The sequence below is a fragment of the Salmo salar genome, chromosome ssa06, assembly GCF_905237065.1.
Source record: "Salmo salar chromosome ssa06, Ssal_v3.1, whole genome shotgun sequence".
In the NCBI taxonomy this organism is placed as follows: domain Eukaryota; kingdom Metazoa; phylum Chordata; class Actinopteri; order Salmoniformes; family Salmonidae; genus Salmo; species Salmo salar.
The window spans coordinates 60,325,703-60,352,125 of NC_059447.1; the positions used below are offsets into that span (position 1 = coordinate 60,325,703).

The following is a 26,423-nucleotide window of genomic DNA, read 5'->3' on the forward strand; positions in this document are numbered from 1 at the left end:
AATTTGGCTTGTCACCCAAAACCCTGACAAACTTTTACAGATGCACAATCGAGAGCATCCTGTCGGGCAGGAATCACAGCCTGGTACGACAACTGCACCGCCCTCAACCGCAAGGCTCTCCAGGGGGTAGTGCGGTCTGCACAACACATCACTGGGGGCAAACTACCTGCCCTCCATGACACATACAGCACCCGATGTCACAGGAAGGCCAAAAAGATCATCAAGGACAACAACCATGTTGACACCTGTATCTTTGTAGTGACTGGGTGTATTGATACACCATCCAAATCACCCTCTTGTGGCATCATGGGTGGAATCTTATTAATATTTTTCATAATTTCATAATTAATAAAATATACTTATTTTTGAAGCACAGAAAATCCAGTGTTTCTATGCCAAACACTTTTGTTATATTTCAGTCTTCTGTGATGTACTGTATATAAAGTGTAATGTTGGGATGCAAACTCAAAATTGAATACATTTAAACTCTGTATCTGAAATGGTACGGGTGTCGTATTTTATTAAGCCCATAACCATGTGTGAGGTGTATATTTTTGTTTCAAAGTAGATTTGATTAAGACTACCAAGAAACATACTGTGTGTCCCTGATTTAGCCCACTGCAGTAAAAGGTTAAGCAAATTTGTACTCCTGAACTTATTTAGGCTTGCCATAGCAAAGGGGTTGAATGCTTATTGACTCAAGACATTTCAGCTTTTCATTTTTAATGAATTTGTAAACATTTCTAAAAACATAATTCCACTTTGACATTATGGGGTATTATGTGTAGGCTAGTGACACAAAATCGCAATTTAATCAATTTTAGAATAAAGCTGTAACGTAACAAATTTGAAAAAGTCAAAGGGTGTGAATACTTTCCGAATGCACTGTCCTGGGAGTTTGTCTGGGTGTGTCTCTCTCTTATGGTCTAAACTCAGAGAGGGGGATGAATAAACATGAGACAAGCCGCTGTGTGTGTGTGTTTGTGTAACACCAAAGCGCTATGTCTTGGCAGAGAGGAAGGCATCAAAAGGCTTTAGATTACATTTCATGAGGGTAGTGGGTTCAATTACCTCCCTACAGACCTGGCTAACTAACTCCTGTGTTGGACTGTCTGGGTTTAAGGGTATTAGCGAGAACTGGAGTAAAGCACGCAGTAATGACCAAGCACTTTATCTGTCAGCAGTCATTCGTAATCCATACTGTAATGCTGCTTTACCAAGCGAACGGGAGACAAATTCTACCCCTCCCTCGGATCCCATTCTATTTTGAACATACATTGTCTGAATATGAAATATAATTGCCTGATTAGTCTTTCAGTTTTCTTATGCCTCCTCTTTATCCCTCTTCTTTGCGCCCCAAAGGGGGACAACAAAGTCTCCACAGGTTCTTTCACAAGGTAGCCGAACAGCATCCCAGTGTGAGCCTCGTGGTCGGAATAACTTAGTTGGCATGGGCACACTAATATGGATCTCAACAGACCCATTGAGATGGATGCTAAATAAGCATAAGAACGGGAAGCTATTTCCTCTCCCCAGCTTTCACTTCAATACCAGAGTGCCGCTGAAGGGCAACTGGAGGGGGGGGGGGGGGGGGTGAAGCTAAGCAGTGAGTCAGCCTAGCCCACTCCAGTCATGCAATAGGCAAACATGGAGGGGGGGATTGTGCAACAGGAAAGGCTTCAACCTTAGCACTTCCCTGTAACGCAATGACTCAACAGAAAATGCTGCTTTTCAGACATGTTTAGTTCTCATCATTCATGCTTCATTATTGCAGGATAATGGCAAGTTTTTGCAATGGTGCACTAAACTGCTGAGTCATGAATCACCTCTAGTTGGGGAAATTGTGAACAAAGAGGCTGCTGTCTAAACCAGCACACAGACTCATGGCAACCATCTTCATTTTTGAGCCATTCAGTTATGCAAAGCATGTGCAACAGGTTTCTTAATGTGTTTCTTTGAGGGTATAAAATGCAGCGGTGTAAAGTACTTAAGTAAAAATACTTTACGTTTACACTTTATGTCTGAGTGTTGGGGCTGTAAAAAAAAAGTCAAAAAAGAACATGGTCCGTCTGGTTTGCTTAATATAAGGAATGTGAAATTATTTATACTTTTATTTTTGATACTTAAGTATATTTTAGCAATTCAATTTACTTCTGATACTTAATTATGTGTAAAACCAAATACTTTTAGACTTCTATCAAGTAGTATTTTACTGGGTGACTTTCACTTTCACTTGAGTTGTCTTTACTTTTACTCAAGTATGACATTTGGGTACTTTTTGCAGCAAAATGCTATCCTAACTGGATAGACACCAGTGATGCGTTGTAGCATGCAGGAGAACCGGTGACCGTTTACAAGAGAGGCAGCATGTTAAAGAGCAAGCAGTAAAATACTTTCCAAGCTGAACGTCTGTGATGTTCCGACCCAGAGCACAGACACACATGTTTAGCACATGCATGCGTCTCTGTGTGCATCTGTGTGTGAGGGTGTGTGTGTGTGTGCGTGTGTAGACAAACCAGGTGTGACATACTCGGGGTCTTACCGATTCAGTGCAAAGGCATAGTGGAACTTGACATGGGGATTGGCCACAGGGTCGAATGTAGGAAGCTTCTCCAAGGTCTCCACCAGCTTCACTATAGATTCATAATCCTATATTACATACAAACATAGAAAAACAGATTGTTGGACGAAAGATAATGTACCCACTCAGCCATCTTGGTTGCTATCGTTAACATGAAACCTAAAATGTCTATGTTCGTGTTCCCTTACAAAGTCAATTCACTGCACTTGGGAAGGACACTATTAGCTTATTCAAGTAGTTCAATAATTAAAATGTCCTCTCTTCCACCATTTCTTGTCCAGTATATATTTATCCAAAACATGTTCAATAATTCACTTTCTCCTTGTAGCTCTGGTCGTTTGTATCATTTATTCATGTGGCTGGTGGCTGCTATGGCTGGTGGGATGGGAGCCTGTAGGGTGAATGGCATTGCAATGCAGAGAGAACGGACTGGAGTGCAGTAGCCTTATGATTAGCCACAGAAAGATGACAAAAAGCTTAGCCTGCAGCATTCCACAGGCAGGTAGTCCTTCTGAAATGCCTAGTAGCCAAGGGAGGCCCTAACACATTTATGCTGACCGCTGAGGCATTGCAGTCTGCCTAAAGTGACTGTGCCAACAGCATCCGACAAGTGTAAAAGAGGGTAACATGTACCTGGATGTCCCTGTAGGACAGAAGCAAGTTGATGACGATGTCAGCTGAAAGGCACTCTACGTTGTCCAATCGTTGTTGAATACGGCTGAGCTCTGAGGCCAGCTCCGACCCCGTGAACAACTCCCGCGCTTTCCGGAGCTCGTTGAGAATGGTTTCTCTGAAGTATTGGCTACAAGGGGGAAACAGAGAGACTCATAAATATGTTATTTCACACTAGAAATCAACATGAAATCAACATTTTCTGCAAAGAACCCATTGCTATGTCTTGGTAAGATATTCTGGGGAAATAGGTATAGGGAAAAGAGCCTCTTCAATGTCTTCTTCACTGCACTGTTGGAGCAGCACATTTCCAGGAGACAAAACATTCATCCAAAGTGCAAATTCTCTCAGCTCTCTAAAGCATGACTCATTATTCCTGGAAGAGAGGCAGTGATGCTGAATATTGGCAGAGAGAAAACCCTAAAACATTAGGACATACCTAAGTAAAGCTAACATTAAAACTGAGATTGCTATGCAAGCCAATATGTTGCAAAGCTATTTAAAACAAATATAAAACGAGTGAGTTGTGTAATACAATGTCTTCTGAGGAATTCTCAAGAAGTGCAATATCCGACGAAAAGGGCTATCGCACTTCATCAGCTAGCCATCCATATTGCATAATCAACCACAGAAAATTACACAAGGCTACACAAAAACCAGTACACGCTAGGTCAATGTAATACACCTCTGCTGGCAATAACAGCTCTGTAATAATCACCTTGTCACGCGTGTTCACAACTCATTCCCAACTACAGTACCACACCTACCTCCCTAGTGAGATGACACCTGTTTCACTACAGCTTGGTGAGAGAAGAAACATCTTCTGACTTCTACAAATCCTGTCAGGCTGAATGTGGACCTCTGGTCTGGTCTTAGGCCCAGTGTCTAACTGACAAACTCTCAAGCCACTATCTACCCCAAACCTATACTATTCACCAGGTGTTGGACCTATGGGCTAGCTGGCCCAGCACCTAACCCAAAACACTTCTCTGCTACTCACCAGGAGTTGGCTTGTGGCACCTTGAGCAGCTGGACGAAGCGGTCCAGCAGGGGCATGCAGATGGGCCCCAGCAGCATCTCGAAGCTGGGCTGCATCAACTCCGTCAGGCCCTTCATCAGGCTGCTCTCGCAGCAGTACACCTTGTTGTGGGGCGTCACCATGTATGGGATGAAGCTGTAGTTGGCTGAGCATGTCTGGGGGAAAAAGCAGTAAACAATATTATGGTTTGATGTGTTAATGTCAGACATGGGTGAAATAGCTAAATATCACAAATACTTGGTTTAGTTTGCTCGGTAAAGTGGAGACTGGAGAAATTGACTGGAGAAATTGAGAACAGCAATAGAGCATGCCCTTACATGCCCTGATGACTGCATGCGCAGGTCCAGAATTATTGGCAACCTTGATAAAGATGAGCAAAACAATACTACGAAATAAATAATAGAACTAGTGAGCTATATTTTTACAAAAAAAGAGGAAATGATATTATTTTATACTAATACAATAACTCCGATAAAGTAACAAGTAATATTTATTTTCTCAAAACGATAGGGGGCAAAATTATTGGCAACCCTGTTTTCAATACCTTTAAATACCTCCCCGTGAGAGGATAACGGCACGGAGTAAATTCGTTAAATGTTTTATAAAATTGGAGAACACATTTGGAGAGATCTTAGACCGTTACTCCATAAAGAATCTTTCCAATCCAAGTACCAATTATATTTAGCAAACTCCAGGCGTTTACATTTGTAGGATGATATGAAAATAGAGCTCTTTGGACCGTACACCTGTGGTGGGTTTGGCATCGAAAGACGAATTCAGAAGCATAAAAGAACCCCATACCTATTGTAAAATATGGCTGTGGATCATTGATGTTATGGGGCTATTTGGCTTCCACTGGTCCTGGGGCCCTTGTTAAGGTCAATGGCATCATCAACTTTACCCAGTACCAGGACATTTTAGCCAAATACTTGCTTTCCTCTGCTAGAAGGCTGAAAGTTGGCCGCAAGTGGATTTTCCAGCAAGACAATAACCCCAACCACACATCAACATCCACAAGGAAATGGTTAATTTGACACAAAATCTACATTTTGACTTAAAACCCAATTGAAAACCTGTGGTTTGAATTGAAGAGGGCTGTCCATGAGCGCAGATGAAGGATATCAAGGACCTGGAAAGATTATGTATGAAGGAATGGTCTAAGATCCCTACCAATGTGTTCTTCAATGTCATAAAACATTTGAGAAAAAGTCTCAGTGCCGTTATCCTCGCAAGTGGAGGAATTGAAAGGTATTGAAAACAGGGTTGCCAATAATTGTTTTCTTTTTGAAAAAATACATTTTTACTTGTTAATCAAAATCGCTTTCTCTGAGAAATTGTATTAGTATTAAAACATGTAGCATACAATAAAACTCAGTACTTTTGCTAATCTTTATCAAGGGTGCCAATAATTCTGGACCTGACTGTACAATGGGAGGACAGTAGTATGGGCCTTTTTTGTGTGCTAGTAATTTACCACCCTGATCTGCGGGGACAATGGTGATGTTGTACCCATGGAGAATTGGACATAATGAGTCTGTCTGAAGAGCCGGTGGCCTGGGGGACAGATCCACACCAGTAATTACAGTGACATTAGGATCTGCTTGACTAAACTGCTCACACTGCCCTCAGGGCAGAGCTGCCCTTAAAACTCCCATTCATGTTGCTCATGGAAATCCAATTCAAACCAGGTCTGTCTTACTACTCTTGTCCAGCTGTATTTGCATGTGGTGTAGAGAGTACCAATAAATCTATCATTGATGTCTGTCATTGTAGTCTGTTATTCACAGTATACTCAACACTCAGCACTAGAAATGCTTAAGTTGATGGATCCTGACTACTTTTTTCTTCAACATGTAGGCTAGAGGTAAAAAGGAAAAGGGATTTTGCTGATCCACATCTGTTGTGCTGCCCAGATACATCCCGAGTCTGCACGGTCAGTGGATATTTTAATCTCTCTGTATCACTTCGATCTTCAAGAACACACCCGAAATGCTTGCTACTCACGCTTGTAACAAAAGGAAGTGAACAGAGAGTTAAGTTCTGCCTGTAGAAATTGGGACGGTCCACAGTATAACCGCTTCCTCTTCTGCAATCATATGTTTTTTTTTATCACATCACTAGTCATGCCATAACTTTCCAAAATAACCTGTGGCGGCTTGTCACGGCTAGGTGCATCCACAGATTACGACATCCTTCCTGTCCTATACTGAGCCACACACACTGTGTGAGTCATGGCCCGGCGGATCACATGACGACAACACATCATAATAAATGTTTTAGTCGCCAGGGGCCATCCTTCGCCCCGGCAACCCCAGCAGCACCTGTCTCTGAGTCTCGTTAGATTCTTGTTTGTGACTGTATTAGGTAATAGTAGGTGGCACGCAGGTCCCAAAAACAACAATCTTAAGGAGCAGAAAGGGACCGAAAACTGGGGGAGTGTCCCAAAATCACACCCTGTTTTCTACATAGTGCACTACATATGGGTTCTGGACAAAAAGTAGTGCACTATATAGGGAATACACACGGTCCCATTTGGGACTTAGCCGGGGTGTTAGCACGTTACGGTAATTAAGGAGTTAAATATCAGTCAGGCAGTATAGGATTAACCTATTCATAAAGGGGGAGGGGTAGACGGGAATAAGTAGTGTGTGTGAGTAATGACTTAACATTAATCGTTAGCCCTAATACCTGTATGACCGCCCGGGTGGCTGCAGCCATAAAACAATCCAGGAATTTGTTCTGATTAGTGGTGTACCATGTGATATAACCCCTTGGTCAGAGTGCCACTAATGTGTCATATCCTTCTGGGGCGTGGTGTGTTTGTTCTCTCAGAGCAGAGAGAAGGGGCGTGGTGTGTAGATACAACTAGAGAAAGACAGTCAGTCACGGATGGCGGTAGTGGACTCACTGTAATGCAGGCTCTGTCGCAACACACCAATCAGCCATCAACCTGCTTCCTGGAGCACCAAGCCACCTTATTCCCCTCCGTAAAGTCAATTACGCCAGCTAAGCTTGAGGAGGGCAACCCTGTCGCTCCCATTAGCCAGCACCAGCCCGGCAGGCGGCCCATAGCTGCTGAGGAGGCCCCCTGTCCATGCCCTTGCCTCAACCTCACAGCTTTTTCCCCCTCATGCCACAGTGCATCTATGTCACCATATCGTATTATTCTGTATAAGAAAGCCAGACAGACAGACAGACACAGAGAAACAGACAGTGTGGTGCCTCCTTGTCTGACCTGGCTATCACTAGGCAGAAGGAGTGGCAGACACTGTGTTACAGACGGCAGGGAGGCAGGAAATCGGAAATGAGAGTCAACTCACTCTCTCGTTTTCTCTCTGCTTTCCAAAGCACCCCAGTCACCCTGGTGATAAGGCTGCCTGTCAACCAAGTACAGCTATTCTGGAAAACTCTCTGAGTAAGGGGAAATGCTTTGGTTTACTGTACACACAGCAAAATGCACAAAGCCAAACTAGAGGGATATTGAACTGGGTAATGAAAAGTGTTTGATGGTAGCAGCGACGGCTGCGCTGTTGAATGTTGGCACGAGTAAAAATCTGCTTACTCCATTTACCTTTACACAGGAAATGTGAAAGAAGGAAGAGACAAGAGAGGTGTGTCATTAACAACTTTGAAATAGAGACACAGTGTTTAGTTTGTGCACTTACAGTGTTCTTCTGGCAAACGATCTCCTGCAAGAGAAAAAGAGAAACGTCAATACTGCATTGTGGATAGTAGGTGAAAATCACAAACATTACATTGGTCACAGTTCACTAGAGCGATCCTTAAGTCAAGCTATAAATGGACTCCTGCACTTGCAAACAAAACCAGTAGAAATGCGGATACATCAGCACTAACATTTCATTTTGCAGTGGCGTATTGTGTAGGCTGGGCCAGCAAACAACCATGGAGATATTAAACATGGCAAAAGGCACTTTAAAAAGAGGTTGAGCATTAGCACTTGTACACAATGGAGTCTCTTTATTCTAAACAATCTATAACACAGCAGCCATTGGTTAACACAGCAGCCATTGTTACTCTTAACCCTCAATAAGGGAGCTGGTACAGTTTGAAGACTGCAGGCTGATAGTGATATGTTAAAACCACTACAGAAAGTCACGTTTTTTTTTTACTGCAGGGTGTAGGTGGGTTGAGATGGAGGATATAGTTTATGAAGATTACAGGCATAATATTTATGTTCGGGTACACTTTGTAAAATTATTACTTATTCTTTGAGGAATTTACGACAATTTCAAAAGATTGTAATGCTTTTTTATGTCAAGGACCGTGTCAGAGCAGAGCAGGTCACAGGAGTGTAATGCTTTTTTATGTCAAGGACCGTGTCAGAGCAGAGCAGGTCATAGGAGTGTGTGGGGTAACTTGGTTTCTGCATATTTATGCACGGGAAACCATAATCTCCCCTCCCCCTCATTCTCTCATTTGCATACCTGTGTTGTTGTTGTTGGTGGTCATTGATAGGGGATTCCCGTGTGACTGCAAGGCCCTCTCACTTTTCAAACCAATTTAGGCTAATGTTAACTCGACTGTGCATTCATCGCCTGACAGACTCAGGGCCAAAAGGTTAAAGGTCCATCGCAGCCATTTAAAAAAAAGATCAATATCAAATCATCTCTGGGTAACTACTATGCACCTTACTGTGATTTTTTTCAATTCAAAATGGTCAAAAGTAACAAATTGCTTCTTAGCAAAGAGCAATTTTTTAAGCAAGAATTTAGCTAGGACTGTCTGCGAGTGGTCTGAGTGGGGAGGGGAAAAACGGAAAACTATCTGTTATTGGCAGAGAGGTTTTAGCAAAATTAACAGCTCTTACACTTAAAGGGCATTATCATAATTTTCACAATTTCACAGTATTATTCCAACCTCGTGTGGAAATATATACACTGAACAAAAATTATAAACGCAACATACAACAATTTCAAAATTTTTACTGAGTTACAGTTCATATTAGAGAATCAGTCAATTGAAATCAATTCATTAGGCCCTAATCTATGGATTTCACATGACTGGGAATACAGATATGCATCTGTTGGTCACAGATACCTCTAAAAAAATGTAGGGGCATGGATAAAAAAAACAGTCCGTATCTGGTGTGACCACCATTTGCCTCATGCAGTGCAACACATCTCCTTCTCATAGAGTTGATCAGGCTGTTGATTGTGGCCTGTGGAATGTTGTCCCACTCCTCTTCAAAGGCTGTGCGAAGTTGTTGGATATTGGTAACTGGAACATGCTGTCGTGCATGTCGATCCAGAGCATCCCAAACATGCTCCATGGGTCTGGTGAGTATGCAGGCCATGGAAGAACTGGTACATTTTCAGCTTCCAGGAATTGTGTACAGATCCTTGCGACATGGGGCCGTGCATTATCATGCTGAAACATGCGTCGATGGCTCCGGATGAATGGCACGTCAATGGGCCTCAGGATCTCGTCACGGTTTCTCTGTGCATTCAAATTGCCATCACTAAAATACAATTGTGTTCGTTGTCCGTACCTTATGCCTGCCCATACCATAACACCACCGCCACCACGGGGCACTCTGTTCACAATGTTGTCATTAGCAAACCGCGGTTGTGAGGCTGGTTGGATGTACTGCCAAATTCTCTAAAACGACATTGGAGGCGGCTTATGTTAGAGAAATTAACATTAAATTCTCTCGCAACAGCTCTGTTGGACGTTTCTGCAGTCAGCATGCCAATTGCACACTCCCTCAAAACATGAGAAATCTGTGGTATTGTGTTGTGTGACAACTGCACATTTTAGAGTGTTTTTTTATTGTCCCCAGCACAAAGTGCACCTGTGTAATGATCATGCTGTTTAATCAGCATCTTAATATGCCACACCTGTCAAATGGATGGATTATCTTGGCAAAGGAGAAATACTCACCAACAGGGATGTAAACAAATTTGTGCACAAAATATGAGAGAAATATGCTTTTTGGATCTTTTATTTCAGCTCATGAAACATGGGACTAACACTTTACATGTTGCATTTATATTTTTATTCAGTATAGATATAACACAGGAAAATCACATTTTTGACTACACTGGGCCTTTAAATGCCAGGATATGAGTCAGTCTGTCATAAACACATTTCAATGTCGACAACATTCTCTTTTACAAGACTAAAGGGTGAAACAGAGGTAAAGGGGTGCAATATTAAACCAAATTCTGTGTGTTGATTTTTTTCTTCAGTCAAATGCTATTTTTACATAGCCCTAATATCTTATGAAACACACCATATCCTGCATAGGTGTTAATGCATCTCCCACCAACAAATCACTGATGTGTTTACCCGTCACAACAACACAACAGCAATGACAGCTATTACATGTTCCCCACACACTCATATTCTAAATATAGACTGTGACCTTGTGCACTTAAAGGCTTAAAAAGTACACGGAGAATAAAAAATACAATTTGTGCAAAATGAGCAAGATAAAACAACAAAACGGTTTGGCAGTTCAAAGGTTCTAAAATCAACCTCTCACCTTTCAAACATGACTCCCTCTAAATAAACAACTTGCATATACATTTAAAAGTCCAATGTTAATGAAGGAGCATCTCCTTTACATATACCTTTGTCATTAACCTGATGAGCCTTGTTACATTAAATCCATTGTGGGAACATTAATGATTCATTTGTGGACGAAGTGATGAGAAAATGACAGGCGTGTGTGTGCGAGCACATGCCCATACAGCTTACCTGTAGGGACTGTAGCGAGTCGGAGTTGGTGTCACAGTACAGGATGATGTTGTTGGCCATGCTGAAGCTCTCCCTCACACCTAGGTGGTAGAACAGGGAGGGCTGGCGGAAAGCGTCCGTCATCTCCACTACAGCTATGTCTGGGAGGGACAGAGTAGGCCTGTTAGTAGTCTTAAAGGCCCAGTGTGGTCATTTTTTATCTCCATATCAAATCATTTCTGGGTAACAATTAAGTACCTTACTGTGATTGTCTTCAATTAAATGGTCAAACAAAAGCAAGAATTTTCTCAAGCAAGAATTTTGCTAGGACTGTCTAGGAGTGGTCTGAGTGGAGAGGGGAAAACTGAAAACTAGCTGCAATTGGCAGAGAGGTTTGGAACTCTTTCTTATTGGTGTATTAACTAATTTACCACCTGGTGATGTCACCAGGCAGGCCAAAAATCCATCCCACCAAAGCAGGCTGAAATTTCAGGCGGTCTTTCCAAACAACTCTTACACTAAAAGGGCATTATCATAATTTCACAGTATAATTCCAACCTCATAGTTTGGAAATATATATAAAAACAGAGGAAAATCACATTTGACTGCACTGGGCCTTTAACACTGAACAACTGCCTGTAGTATAACATATTTTAAACCTACAACATCTTGTACTAGTTTCGTCACATTTACCACAGTTTGTTTAGGTTTCATATGAAATCAGATTGATGGGACAATAATGGCCTGTACAATTGTTTTGGACTGAAGTAGAATATTTAATTTGCCCAAATGGTCCTTTTTAGACCAGACTGTGAGACATCACTAAATCTTCCAAAAGAAAAGGCCAAAATAACATTGTCTGGTAGTAAGCCTGTGGTGGGGTTCTTCCAGAAGTCCCTCTGGTAGCTCCCACTGACTGATAACTGCACAAACAAAACTGGGCTAGAACTGTGATGCAGTGTTTTGTAATGACAGAGCTCTCCAGAGAGGTAACATTTAACAGACCCACCCCACCTTTTCATGTGCTTCCAAGTTTCCCCTTCCATGTCAACATACACATTACATATAGCTTAGTATAGAGCTTTTCATCCCTTCCAATGGAGCTCCCTTTCACTGTAATACCTGGGTTCCAGTCCACTACAAACCCAATGCTATTCTCACTCATTGAGAACCAAACATCCACACAGACAGCCAACACCACAGGGATAATCAAAGCAAACAAGCAATCTATTTTAATGTACATTCTAGTGTGTGTGTGCTGCTGTGTTGTTATGCAAAAACAAGGTCCCAGTGGAGACAGCCTGGCTTGTTTTAGCGAAATGTTCATTTTCATAGGGACAGTCCCCCCAGGCAAGAGCGCAGTCCCTCCCACTCAGCAAGGACATGTAAATGCCACCAGGAAGTCGTTTCTTCTTACTGGGTCTTAAAGGCTCTGTTCAGGTCACACACTTTCATTACAACCCAAGAAGAAGTGATGTACGTGTGTAGACCCTCGCCTCCCGTGTGGCGCAGCGGTGTAAAGCACTGCATCGCAGTGCTAGCGGTGCCACTACTTATCCGGGTTTCAATCCCGGGCTGTGTCGCAGCCGGCCGCGACCGCCCATACAGTGTCGTCCGGGTTAGGGGAGGGTTTGGCCGGCCGGGATGTCCTTGTCCCATCGCGCTCTAGCGACTCCTGTCGCGGGCCGAGCGCATGCACACTGACACGGTCGCCAGTTGTAGGGTGTTTCCTCCAACACATTAGTGCGGCTGGCTTCCGGGTTAAGCGATCAGTGTGTCAAGAAGCAGTACGGCTTGGCAGGGTTGTGTTTAGAAGGACGCATGGCTCTCGAACTTTGCCTCTCCCGAGTCCGTCCGGGAGTTGCAGCGATAGGGCAAGACTGTAACTACCAATTAGATATCACAAAAATTGGGTAATAAAATGTATTTATATATATATAATAAATATTTATATATATATATATATATATATATATACTGCTCAAAAAAATAAAGGGAACACTTAAACAACACATCCTAGATCTGAATGAAAGAAATCATCTTATTAAATACTTTTTTCTTTACATAGTTGAATGTGCTGACAACAAAATCACACAAAAATAATCAATGGAAATCCAATTTATCAACCCATGGAGGTCTGGATTTGGAGTCACACTCAAAATTAAAGTGGAAAACCACACTACAGGCTGATCCAACTTTGATGTAATGTCCTTAAAACAAGTCAAAATGAGGCTCAGTAGTGTGTGTGGCCTCCACGTGCCTGTATGACCTCCCTACAATGCCTGGGCATGCTCCTGATGAGGTGGCGGATGGTCTCCTGAGGGATCTCCTCCCAGACCTGGACTAAAGCATCCGCCAACTCCTGGACAGTCTGTGGTGCAACGTGGCGTTGGTGGATGGAGCGAGACATGATGTCCCAGATGTGCTCAATTGGATTCAGGTCTGGGGAACGGGCGGTCCATAGCATCAATGCCTTCCTCTTGCAGGAACTGCTGACACACTCCAGCCACATGAGGTCTAGCATTGTCTTGCATTAGGAGGAACCCAGGGCAAACCGCACCAGCATATGGTCTCACAAGGGGTCTGATGATCTCATCTCGGTACCTAATGGCAGTCAGGCTACCTCTGGCGAGCACATGGAGGGCTGTGCGGCCCCCCAAAGAAATGCCACCCCACACCATGACTGACCCACCGCCAAACTGGTCATGCTGGAGGATGTTGCAGGCAGCAGAACGTTCTCCACGGCGTCTCCAGACTCTGTCACGTCTGTCACGTGCTCAGTGTGAACCTGCTTTCATCTGTGAAGAGCACAGGGCGCCAGTAGCGAATATGCCAATCTTGGTGCTCTCTGGCAAATGCCAAACGTCCTGCACGGTGTTGGGCTGTAAGCACAACCCCCACCTGTGGACGTCGGGCCCTCATACCACCCTCATGGAGTCTGCTTCTGACCGTTTGAGCAGACACATGCACATTTGTGGCCTGCTGGAGGTCATTTTGCAGGGCTCTGGCAGTGCTTCTCCTGCTCCTCCTTGCACAAAGGCGGAGGTAGCAGTCCTGCTGCTGGGTTGTTGCCCTCCTACGACCTCCTCCACGTCTCCTGATGTACTGGCCTGTCTCCTGGTAGCGCCTCCATGCTCTGGACACTACGCTGACAGACACAGCAAACCTTCTTGCCACAGCTCGCATTGATGTGCCATCCTGTATGAGCTGCACTACCTGAGCCACTTGTGTGGGTTGTAGACTCCGTCTCATGCTGCCACTAGAGTGAAAGCACCGCCAGCATTCAAAAGTGACCAAAACATCAGCCTGGAAGCATAGGAACTGAGAAGTGGTCTGTGGTCCCCACCTGCAGAACCACTCCTTTATTGGGGGTGTCTTGCTAATTGCCTATAATTTCCACCTGTTGTCTATTCCATTTGCACAACAGCATGTAAAATTTATTGTCAATCAGTGTTGCTTCGTAAGTGGACAGTTTGATTTCACAGAAGTGTGATTGACTTGGAGTTATATTGTGTTGTTTAAGTGTTCCCTTTATTTTTTTGAGCAGTGTATATATATATATATATATATATAAACAATGATATGTGCCTTCACAGAGGTTGACCTTTTAAGTGAGCACTTATTCTCACGACATCCCCTTAATTAGCCATCACTGAGACAACAGTTCCCTCTAAACTGCGTGCATGCGCGGGCACGCAGTAGCCCAGAGACTGCCACACAGCTCCCCCAGGACTGCAGCACAGGCACAGAAGAAAAATCAGAGCCCACGGAGAGAAGCACGAGATTTTCCCTGTTAGTTAACACTATCAAGGTTTCCCTTTACTGTGGCAATTGTGATCAAATCAACACAATATTAGCCACTTTCAATGCAACATACCAAAACAAAATGAACTATGCAAGACATTTTGTTGTGGGCAGAACGCATCTGAGTAGGATTCTACTGTGCACGACTCAGCCTGTACTCTACACAGACCGATGAGGCATAACCAATCAGAGCTGCAGTAGGCCTAAATGCAAATCCACCATTGCCAAATATGGATTTGTGCCATTTACTTGAATTGGAGTGCTGTGGTCATGAGTAGATTCTCTTGTTTTGAGATCAAAGCAAGAGCTGCATGTAGCCACGTGTGTATATTTTGTTCATATCCTTTGCTAGTTAGTGAGTTACTAGCCCAGTTATAGATCATTTGAAGTCAGCAATAGGGGAGTGATTGCTTCCTACAAGAGCACAAAATGTGTGCATTTCTTGACATCTTTCAAAAGCTAGTCAGGTAAAGAGCTTTTTTTTTGTCTTAAAGGGGCAGTGTTAAAGGCAGAGGGTAGCATAATTTTCTGATTCTCTGCAATAACGTTATGGGAATAATAATGCATTTTATTTTGTAAAGTGGTTTCTTGCATCAAACAGCACAACAACATTTTCCGTCACCTCCTTGTCTGAAGGACAAGTGGATAAACAGGTTCATGTCAAGCCCTGCATGTTTTTTTTCAAAAGTCTCATGGAATGTAGACCTACACTGAACACCACACATTAGCTGCTACTGTAGGCTGAATGATAGAACAGCTACTTCCATGTTAAAACGTTATGGGATGCATTTTCTCCATTGTTTTTGATGGTAGGCCACTCCGGTAGGCCTACATTATGATCAAATAGCCACAGTAGCCTACATGGCCACTGTTAATACTAACTTAAAGCGGGTACAGCCTCAGTGTTCACAGTAAACGCGCACTGGAAGTTCCACAAGGTTCAAGTGTGCGCTCAGCAGACCTGAAATTTGCTCAGTGACAAAAAAATGAAAGGGACCATTGATTGAGACTGAGTCCCTGTTACGGACATACGCAATAGGAAATACAACGATAATTGTTATGCCGAAGACAATACAGATCATGCAAAAGATCAGAGAATGCTGATGTACAGTGTGAGGATGAATACTGGATGAGGTCAAATGCCAGCATCTCCTCATTCCAGATAGTACAGGCTTGCTGTTGAATAATATATTACGGGACTCATTTATCCGCTAGCAGAGGGGCGCCCCATCAATATTACATTTGATGAGATGTGTTAATGTGAAAAGACCAGAGAACTGCAAATGTTTGATACCAGTAGTGGAGCCATCCATCTGTGTAGAAGTTAGAACGTCACAGACACTTCTATGAGGAAATGGGTGGGGTACATACAGCGCTATCCTTGGAAACCTCTGCCTTGTATACGATTAGGTATGAGCCAGGGGAAAATATTAGCTTACATAGGGCAGGGCTTATATGAATGAGGATTTAGGAAAAACGTAGACGTATGGAAAATGTGGTAGACACAGAGAATGAGAGTCTTGTACTAGAGAGTAAGAAGAGACATGAGTGGCCTCTTTGACTTAAGAGCTCCTCAGCTCTCAGCTGACAACACTGAGGTGTCTGGTGAGGCATGATACAGTACTGTACACTTGACTGCATTATGCACCTTTGTACTGGCACTTTGTTTTAAAAGTACGGTTTAAGTGCTGGGATAAGAGAGACTTGATAGAAAATATTGATTTGAGTTTAGGGAATAGATGCAGCTGTAACAGTGTAGGTTCCGTCCCTCTCTTCGCCCCAACCTGGGCTCGTACCAGGGACCCTTGCACACATCAACAACTGACACCCACGAAGCATCGTTACCCATCGCGCCACAAAAACCGCGGCCCTTGCAACGCAAGGGGAACAACCACTTCAGGTCTCAGAGCGAGTGACGTCACTGATTGAAACACTATTAGCGCGCACCACCGCTAACTAACTAGCCATTTGACATCGGTTACACAACATCAATGGGTTATAAGTGTTAGTGGTGATAAACTAGCCAATTATCAACAGCCAACTCTCAAAACATGAATAGCTGGTGATAAACAACTCTGCACACAATAGTGATGTGGGCCATGTACGTAAGTCCTTGTTTTTCTGTTGTATCTAAATCCTCAAAACAAGGTTGGAATTAGAACACCTGAGTGTCTCAATTGTGATACATGAGCGGTCATAATCTGCCACCCCCTTTGTTGGCACTGCCCATTTCGCACATCTCCCCCACTGCTGATCTTTTCCAAAGAACAGAACAGTGAACAACAAAACAGAAGGAGGAAATGGGTCTCTGGGAATAGTGGAGGAACAATGTGTGAGTTCTTGGTGCCCTTGCCTTTTACTGAGTACTATTCTCTGACGTCTATCCATTTACTGCCAGAAAAAAAATGAACAAAAAATGTTTCATTTCCCTTCTAAGAACAACGCACAGACACAACAATGAGTGAGGACAGACTGCAGCTCTTATTCATACTCTGTGTCCTCAACTATTCCTTGAACTTGACAGCTACTGCTGCAGTCGTGACTCTCGGTAATACAGAGTTGAATATATCTGAGACTGATGCTCTTCTTTCCACTAAGCACGTTTACTGATACTTATTCTGATGAACAACACTAAATCATTCAGCGAACCAACAACAACAAAAAAATCACCAATAAATCACCAAAAACATTGTTGCTGCTTTGTCAATTACGTAGACCCATTTGAACCCCTTGCCTGTTGTTCGTAAACACACAGTGGGAGTGTTCAGTCACCTCTGGCTTGACTAGGCTGTGCCTCTACAACTCTCCTTTGGACCAAAATGAGGTGGGGAAAAACCTAAACAAGATAGAAGTAGGCTAATATACATTCTGGTTGCTTTCTAATCCAGTTTCTACCTCCTACTGGTGGAATCGCTATTCTACCTCTGTAGGAGTGTTACTGGTCAATCAGAAAAAGGGCAGAGGGATTAGATTCCCTCTTTTACTCCATGCCAAAGTGTGTGCCCACCTAGCAGGTGTCTGGGAGACAAAGAATCATGTATTATAAATCCATGGACCTATGCAAACACTTGCATGAATACTTAAGTCTTGAATTGTCATGAAATGCTCACATTCACAGAGCTTTCTTTTTTTTTAACAAGCCAGACAATGTGTATCATTTCCTCTTCAAAGCCTCAGAAAAACACATACAGTTGAAGTCGGAAGTTTACATACACCTTAGCCAAATACATTTAAACTCAGTTTTTCAAAATTCCTGACATTTAATCCTCGTAAAAATGCCCTGTTTTAGGTCAGTTAGGATCACCACTTTATTTTAAGAATGTGAAATGTCAGAATAATAGTAGAGAGAATGATTTATTTCAGCTTTTATTTCTTTCATCACATTCCCAGTGGGTCAGAAGTTTACATACACTTAATTTGTATTTGGTAGCATTGCCTTTAAAATTGTTTAACTTGGGTCAAATGTTGCGGGTAGCCTTCCACAAGCTTCCCACAATAAGTTGCGTGAATTTTGGCTCATTCCTCCTGACAGAGCTGGTGTAACTGAGTTGGGTTTGTAGGCCTCCTTGCTCGCACACGCTTTTTCAGTTCTGCCCACAAATTTTCTATAGGACTGAGGTCAGGGCTTTGTGATGGCCACTCCAATACCTTGACTTTGGTGTCTTTAAGCCATTTTGCCACAACTTTGGAAGTATGCTTGGGGTCATTGTCCATTTGGAAGACCCATTTGCAACCAAGCTTTAACTTCCTGACTGATGTCTTGAAATGTTGCTTCAATATATCCACATAATTTTCCTTTCTCATGATGACATCTATTTTGTGAAGTGCACCAGTCCCTCCTGCAGAAAAGCAACCCCACAACATGATACTGCCACACCCATGCTTCACGGTTGGGATGGTTTTGTTCGGCTTGCAAGCCTCCCCCTTTTTCCTCCAAATATAACGATGGTCATTATGGCCAAACAGTTCTATTTTTGTTTCATCAGACCAGAGGACATTTCTCCAAAAAGTACGATCTTTGTCCCCATGTGCAGTTGCAAACCGTAGTCACGAAAATTGTTATCTCCTACAGACAGTTCACGTGGCTGTGGCTTGCTATATAAAGCAGGCAGACAGGCATTGAGTTATTCAGTTACTGTTTGATTGAATGTTTGAATTGGCAAAACGAGTGACCTAAGTGATTTTGAGCGTGGTATGATCGACGGTGCCAGGGGTGCCGGTTCCTGTATCTCAGAAACGCCCAGCCTCCTGGGCTTTTTCACGCACGACAGTCTTTATGGTTTACCGAGAATGGTGCTACAAACAAAAAACATCCAGTCAGCAGCAGTCCTGTGGGCGAAAACAGCTCGTTGATGAGAGAGGTTAAAGGAGAATGGCAAGAATCATGCAAGCGAACAGGCGGGCCACAAACAAACGGCGCAATACAACAGTGGTGTGCAGAATGGCCTCTCGGAACGCACAACTCGTCGGTCCTTGTCACTGATGGGCTATTGCAGCAGACGACCACACTGGATTCCACTCCTATCAGCTAAAAACAAGAAGAAGCGGCTCCAGTGGACACGTGATCACCAACACTGGACAATTGAGGAGGTGAAAAACATTGCCTGGTCCAACGAATCCCGGTTCCGTCATGCTGATGACAGAGTCAGGATTTGGCGTAAGCAGCATGAGTCCAAGGCCCCATCCTTCCTGGTGTCAATGGTACAGGCTTGTGGCGGTGGTGTAATGGTGTGGGGAATGTTTTCCTGGCACACGTTAGCTCCCTTGATACCAATTGAGTAACGTTTCTAGTCCCCAAAGAATTCAGGCTGTTCTAGAGGCAAAGGGGGGTCTGATCCGGTACTAAATGGGTGTACCTAATAATCTGGCCACCGAGTGTACGTATGTATGCAAATGTTGATAGGCTAGAAAAACTGTAAGAGTAACGTTACATTCCCATATTTCATTTATATTTTGAAGATCTCAAGCGTATCCAAAGAAAACTTCCTGTAGCTCTACTTCAAGCATATCTTCTGACCACCCACAGTGAATAAATGCCAGCGAGACATACACAAGATGAGAACACTTGAGAATGTAATTATTTCAGATTGTAGTAAGAAAATTATCAGGCCTTTGTTGAGAATTTGAGCATTTGGCATCGCGCCATGGTGGATGGATGATTGAATGACTGAAGCTTAATCATTAATTTCTCAGTACATTCTGCTCAGTGATAATCACTCTATCCATTATCAAACTATGACAGTGTTGAGTGAAGACATCACTGTCTAGCCATCCATGATGTGTACTTTCCCCTTATCACTCAGGAGGAAAGAGGAGAGTTTACTAGCGCACCAGTGTAATGGATTTCTCTGGAGCTCAGCCGCACTGAGGAGGACGCAGAACGGAACAACCCCATAGTGGAAGAATGACGGTCCCTAGTCTCCACTGGAAGTGAATGTTTCCCAGACTGCAGTTTTCTTTTCCCCAAAGATGCAATAGGACCTTGTGTCTGATAATGACCGTGCTCGAAGGGGCCAGTGGTGACTTAAGCCCAGAGAAATGTGAATGTCCTCTGCCAAAATTCCCAAAAACAGCAGAGTTCTTGGAGACCTCTATCTGCATAGTGTGCTCCATTCACATGCCATTATGTTTCCCTGCAGTCAAATTGAAGCGGAACTGAAGAGGGAACTACCAGTGCATCGTGATGTCCTACAATCAGTCAAGAAAAATCTATGGGACTAATATTCAATTCACACAGCATCCAGTGTTGCTAGCTGCTTCCAGGAAGCAATTGAAGCACTCAGACGTGTATTGTTATTTTCAGATCAGGTTTGTTGGCCCATGAAACCAAACCAGTTAAAAGAGGCTTAAGTGCCCAAATTAGGTTCAGTGTTGTTATGCAAAAACAATCGAAGGAATAAGACACCGTGTTGGTGTTTAAATTGAGCATGTCGTGCCTGATTCCATAAATAAACCCAGCCATAGGAAAGCATGCAGGGTACTTTTACAGTGGTTAATCAGCTGTTTGGAAGCCTTGCCCAAAAAGAAGAAATACTACTTTATTTTTAGAAATGAGTGCAATATGCAGGAAAGAGACAAACCCCAGCTCTGACTGGAAAGGAGAGTAACTTGTCAGTAGCACCAGGGCCTTTGGTAGAAGGAATCCTCGGCATCTGGTAGTTTAGTTTCTGTTCACACTAGCATATTTCAGAGAGTGAGTAGTGAGTGCCATGGCCCAAGGGGAAAGTGTAAGAACAGAATGTGAATTGATCCCATCCAATCTCACAAACACAAAGAGCTGCCTGGTCACTACAGTGCCAGTTGCCAAGATGTGCCTTGCACTTCCTCATTGGCCTCTTGTTAAAGAAACAAACTAAAAGGGCTTTCTCCTATAGAGCTCCATTTTTATGGAATAGTCTGCCTACCCATGTGAGAGACGCAGACTCAGTCTCAACCTTTAAGTCTTTACTGAAGACACATCTCTTCAGTAGGTCCTATGATTAAGTGTAGTCTGGCCCAGGGGTGTGAAGGTGAATGGAAAGGCTGGAGCAACGAACCGCCCTTGCTGTCTCTGCCTGGCCGGTTTCCCCTCTTTCCACTGGGATTCTCTGCCTCTACCCCTATTACGGGGGCTGAGTCACTGGCTTACTGGTGTTCTTCCATGCCGTCCCTGGGAGGGGTGCGTCACTTGAGTGGGTTGAGTCACTGACGTGGTCTTCCTGTCTGGGTTGGCGCCCCCCCTTGGGCTGTGCCGTGTCCCGGGATGGTATGTTGGTGGTTGGAGATATCCCTCCAGTGGTGTGGAGGCTGTGCTTTGGCAAAGTGGGTGGGCTTATATCCTACCTGTTTGGCCCTGTCTGGGGGTTTCATCGGATGGGGCCACAGTGTCTCCTGACCCCTCCTGTCTCAGCCTCCAGTATTTATGCTGCAGTAGTTTATGTGTCGGGGGGCTAGGGTCAGTCTATTACATCTGGAGTATTTCTCTTGTCTTTTCCGGTGTCCTGTGTGAATTTAAATATGCTCTCTCTAATTCTCTCTCTCTCTTTCTTTCTTTCTCTCTCTCGGAGGACCTGATCCCTAGGACCATGCCTCAGGACTACCTGGCTTGATGACTCCTTGCTGTCCCCAGTTCACCTGGCCGTGCTGCTGCTCCAGTTCCAACTGTTCTGCCTGCAGCTACGGAACCCTGACCTGTTCACCGGACGTGCTACCTGTCCCAGACCTGCTGTCCCAGACCTGCTGGAACCCTGACCTATTCACCGGACGTGCTACCTGTCCCAGACCTGCTGTTTTCAACTCTCTAGAGACAGCAGGAGCGGTAGAGATACTCTCAAAGATTGGCTATGAAAAAGCCAACTGACACTTACTCTTGTGTTACTGACTTGTTGCACGCTCGACAGCTACTATGATTATTATTATTTGACCATGCTGGTCATTTATGAACATTTGAACATCTAGGCCATGTGCTGTTATAATCTCCACCCGGCACAGCCAGAAGAGGACTGGCCACCCCTCATAGCCTGGTTCCTCTCTAGGTTTCTTCCTAGGTTTTGGCCTTTCTAGGGAGTTTTTCCTAGCCACCGTGCTTCTACACCTGCATTGCTTGCTGTTTGGGGTTTTAGCCCTGGGTTTCTGTACAGCACTTTGAGATATCAGCTGATGTAAGAAGGGCTATATAAATAAATTTGATTTGATGACTAAAACAGAACTTGTTTTTAACAAGAGCACTTTATTTTAACTAGAGGGGTTTGTTTTCTATCAAATGAATGATGTCTCAATGTAATTCCATTTAACATGAAGGATACTAATATACAAAGTGATCACCTGGCAATAACGAAATACAGCACCAAGATACCTTTGTGAGGTCACGCGATAGTCTCACCCTGCCAACATCTACAGGTCATAACTACTCCCTTGCCCTACTGCCAACTACTGCTGGCAAATGTGACACCACATATCCAAACTGCAGATAAAACCTGACAGAGTGCTTTGGTCAACCAACCCTCTACACCACTCTATTTTTCTGAGGAACACATGGATTTTTTCTCTTCCTTTCCAGTACAGACTGGATTCCCTGGAAAGTAGTGTGGTTGGTGATCCAATTTCTCCTGACCTAATGCTCTCTGGCCCACATGGGCAGCCAGCATACACATGAACATGGATAAACAACTTAATAGACAACCAATGGGAGCAGAGAGTGACAGCTGCCAGCCAGCCAGCCTTCAGGTCAGACCAGATTGCATGTGGGATCTTGTGGTGGAATCCTTTGACAGGGAAAACAAGGCTGAATGTGGTGTGTGTCGGCCTATCCTGTAATGTTGAGTGACTGATAACCTTTGAATCCAGTATATACTCTATAGATACTTCTCCAAAACAGAATTCTCTATCAAAGGACACACTCTTGATTATACATTCAATCTTTTGTCTCATGTGATACCACATCGTTTGGGGAGAGTTGTTCCCTCCAGATGACCTCTACTGTACATCACAACAGTTTGACTGTTTCCTTTATGACAGCCTCCAGTGATATGGTGCTGAAATTCAGTACTTCGTTTTGGGACAAACTGTAATGAGGAGAGACTGTGGGTGAAACATCCAGACTTTCTTCTCCAGAGATTTACATGGTAGGATTTGGGATGTCATGGATACAGACTCTCAAAAGGACAAACACTCGAGCAACTGAATGGAACACACACTGGGTCCCTGGTGTGAGAAGACACTGTGTACAGGCTTGTCGTCTAGTTCGCACAGTCAGACAGCCAATGGTTCAGTTCAGCTCACAGCGGAGCCACTTTAGCTGAGGGGTAAACAAACACTTATACCAAGGTAATACTGTTCTCGGAATCACCATGGACTCTTAAACACTATTGTCCTCCATCCAAATTACACAGACGTGGTATAATGATCAACCATGACGGTACTTTCCTGCATGCCATAGCTATGGCTTATACTGCTTCCCGGCACAGTTACAGGTGGCAGTCAGTGCAAGAGTGTTGTCCTTTGGGGACCAACATACAGTAAAGGCAAAGCATTATCCATTTATTTTTTGATGCCTTAAAAAGCCTTAAAACCATGACCCCTTTTTAACAGTAGCCTACACCACTGGCTCACTTCGTTAGGATGAATGTGTGCTTTGACCTTTATCTATTGAGCTGATGGGGTTAGGTCAATAGCCACTGCTGTGTTTACTCAGTGAGGTCACAACATGTGAACATTTTATGTGGATCTGAACAGCTATTTGATGTACTGTAAAAATGTGCTTCCACCTGCACATTGCTGATGCACTTATTTACATGTTCTGTGAATGCTCCCTTCTTATGAGGTAAGCACTGTCGTTCAGAATGTGGTAGTTCAACTTTTCCAAATAAGGAGTAAAGCGGACAAGCCTCTAGTTCATTGTATACAAAAGCTAGAGTTTTTTTCCTCGTTTCTTGTGTTCCATGATTCCATCCCTAACATGTCCTGTTGTAGGAACACGATAAAGAAGTTGGCAATCAGTCAACTCAATAAAGCTTGTGTTCATTTAACAGATACAAAAGGGGTTTCTGGGAACTGCTTTCCACCTCCCATTTGAATTATACTGAAGGCCCTGTGGAAAATAGCCAAACAAAAAAAGGGGGGAAAATTGAGTTCTGTTTACACAACCAACAATGTTTTGACAACCGACAATCCTTTTAGCTATGATGTCAGCTAAGTCTATATAACACGGGTGTTTTAACATTTTCTTCACTGAGAAAATGCCCTATTGTATTATGGAATATTACCATGGAGAATATGTCATTAGTGTTATTACTGTGTATTTTATGTGTCAGGGATACAATTGCATTAGCTATATACAGTTGCGGCCAAAAATATTGGCACCCTTGCACTTTTCTTAAATAATTCCCTAATTCTTCTAAAATAAGTTGACATTTAAAAAAATGTTTGGTCACCACACAATATTATTCGATTTTCAAGATTGCAGAACCAATTTTATTTTTGTAAACTTAAGTATACGATTTGAATTTACAAAATAAAGAACAATGGCATGAACAAAAATAATTAGCTCGACAGAACTAGTACTTGGTTGCACAGCGTTTGGCCAAGATAATTGCAGACAAACGGTTCTTGTAGCCATCAATGAGCCTGCTGCACCTTTCTACTGGCAATTTGGACCACTCTTAAGCAGCAAACTGCTTTAATTTTTCAGTGCTTAAGGGGCACCCTCCACCAACTGCTGTTTTCAGCTCTCGCCATAGGTTTTGGATGTGTTTCAGATCTGGACTCTTTGCTGGCCACTCCAGAACATTCCAGCATCTCTTCTGAGGCAGCAGATAGCCTAGCAGGTAAGAGAGTTGGGCCAGTAACTGAAAGGTTCGAATCCCAGAGCTGACTAGGTGAAGAATCTGTCGATGTGCCTTTGAGCAAGGTACTTAACCCTAATTGCTCCTGTAATTTGGATAAGAACATCTGCTAAGTGACTCAAATAAAAACAAATGTCTTCTTGAACCATTTCTGGGTGCTTTTTGATGTGTGTTTTGGGTTGTTGTCCCGCTGGAAGACCAACAACCTTAATGGTTCCCCATGTTTTAGGACACTAGGTTTAACATTGACTCCAAAACACCTAATAATCTGCTGTTTCATGATGCCTTGCGCAAGTTCAATGCCCTCAGTACCAGAGGAGCAAAGCAACCCCACAGCATTATCAAACCTTCCAAATATTTGATTTTAGGGTGGGTGTTCTTTTCATTGAATGCTTCATTTGGTCATCAGTAAACACAGTGCTGATCTGTACTGCCAAAGAGCTCTAATTTTGTTTTATTGGTCCACAGAACATTTTCCCCAGGATTGAGGTTTGTTTAGGTGGGATTCTGAGAAGTTCAATCAGGATTTATTGTGTCTCTTTCAGCAGTGGGGTCTCCTATATTTACCAATGACCAAATGAAGCATTGAACGAAAAGAACACCCACCCTAAAATCAAACACGGGGAAGGTTTGATAATGCTGTGAGGTTGCTTTTCTGCCTCTTGTACTGGGGGGCATTACATGTGTGCAAGACATCAGGAGATTATCAAGGTGTTTTAGAGTGCAATGTTCAACCCGGTGTCCAAAAACATTGTATCTGTTGATGGTCGTGGGTTTTCCAGCAAGTCAACAACCCCAAACGCAGATCGAAAGCACCCTAGAATGGTTCAAGAGTGGAAAAAAGACTGTTGGTCAGCAAAGAGCACAGATCTGAATCACATCCATAACCTATGGTGAAAACAGCAGTCGATGGAGGGAAAAAATAGAGCAGTTTTCTGCTGAGGAGTGGGTCAAATAGCCAGTAAAAACGTGCAGCAAGTTCATTGATGGCTACAATAAGCATTTGTTGGCAGTTATTTTGGCCAAAGGCTGTGCAACCAAGTACTAGCTCATGGGTGCCAATAATCTTATCCATGCTATGTCTTTACAAAAATAAAAATGGTTCTGCAATGTTGAAAATCCAATAACAAGGTGTGGAGACAAAAAAATATATAATTATTTCAATTTATTTGAGAAGAAATAGGGAATTGTGTAAAAAAAAAAAAAGTGCAAGGGTGCCAATATATCTGGCCGCAACTATACAACTTCATTGTATGTCCCTCATCATCTCCCATCCTATATTTCAAACCTTGAGGGTTGGCAAATA

The 26,423-nt window shown here is 43.3% G+C and overlaps 1 protein-coding gene across 1 annotated transcript in view; it reads right to left on the bottom strand.

The window, feature by feature from the left end:
• LOC106607751 (mitogen-activated protein kinase kinase kinase 5) overlaps nucleotides 1–26,423 on the bottom strand; it is a 61,241-nt gene that overhangs the window by 32,697 nt on the left and 2,121 nt on the right. Inside the window, exons 2-6 of the mRNA XM_014205044.2 lie at nucleotides 11,013–11,152; nucleotides 7,958–7,981; nucleotides 4,254–4,447; nucleotides 3,215–3,383; nucleotides 2,543–2,649 (exon numbers count right to left, since the gene is read on the bottom strand). Of these exons, the coding sequence (XP_014060519.2) occupies nucleotides 2,543–2,649; nucleotides 3,215–3,383; nucleotides 4,254–4,447; nucleotides 7,958–7,981; nucleotides 11,013–11,152 (634 nt within the window). The remainder of the gene's footprint in view (nucleotides 1–2,542; nucleotides 2,650–3,214; nucleotides 3,384–4,253; nucleotides 4,448–7,957; nucleotides 7,982–11,012; nucleotides 11,153–26,423) is intronic.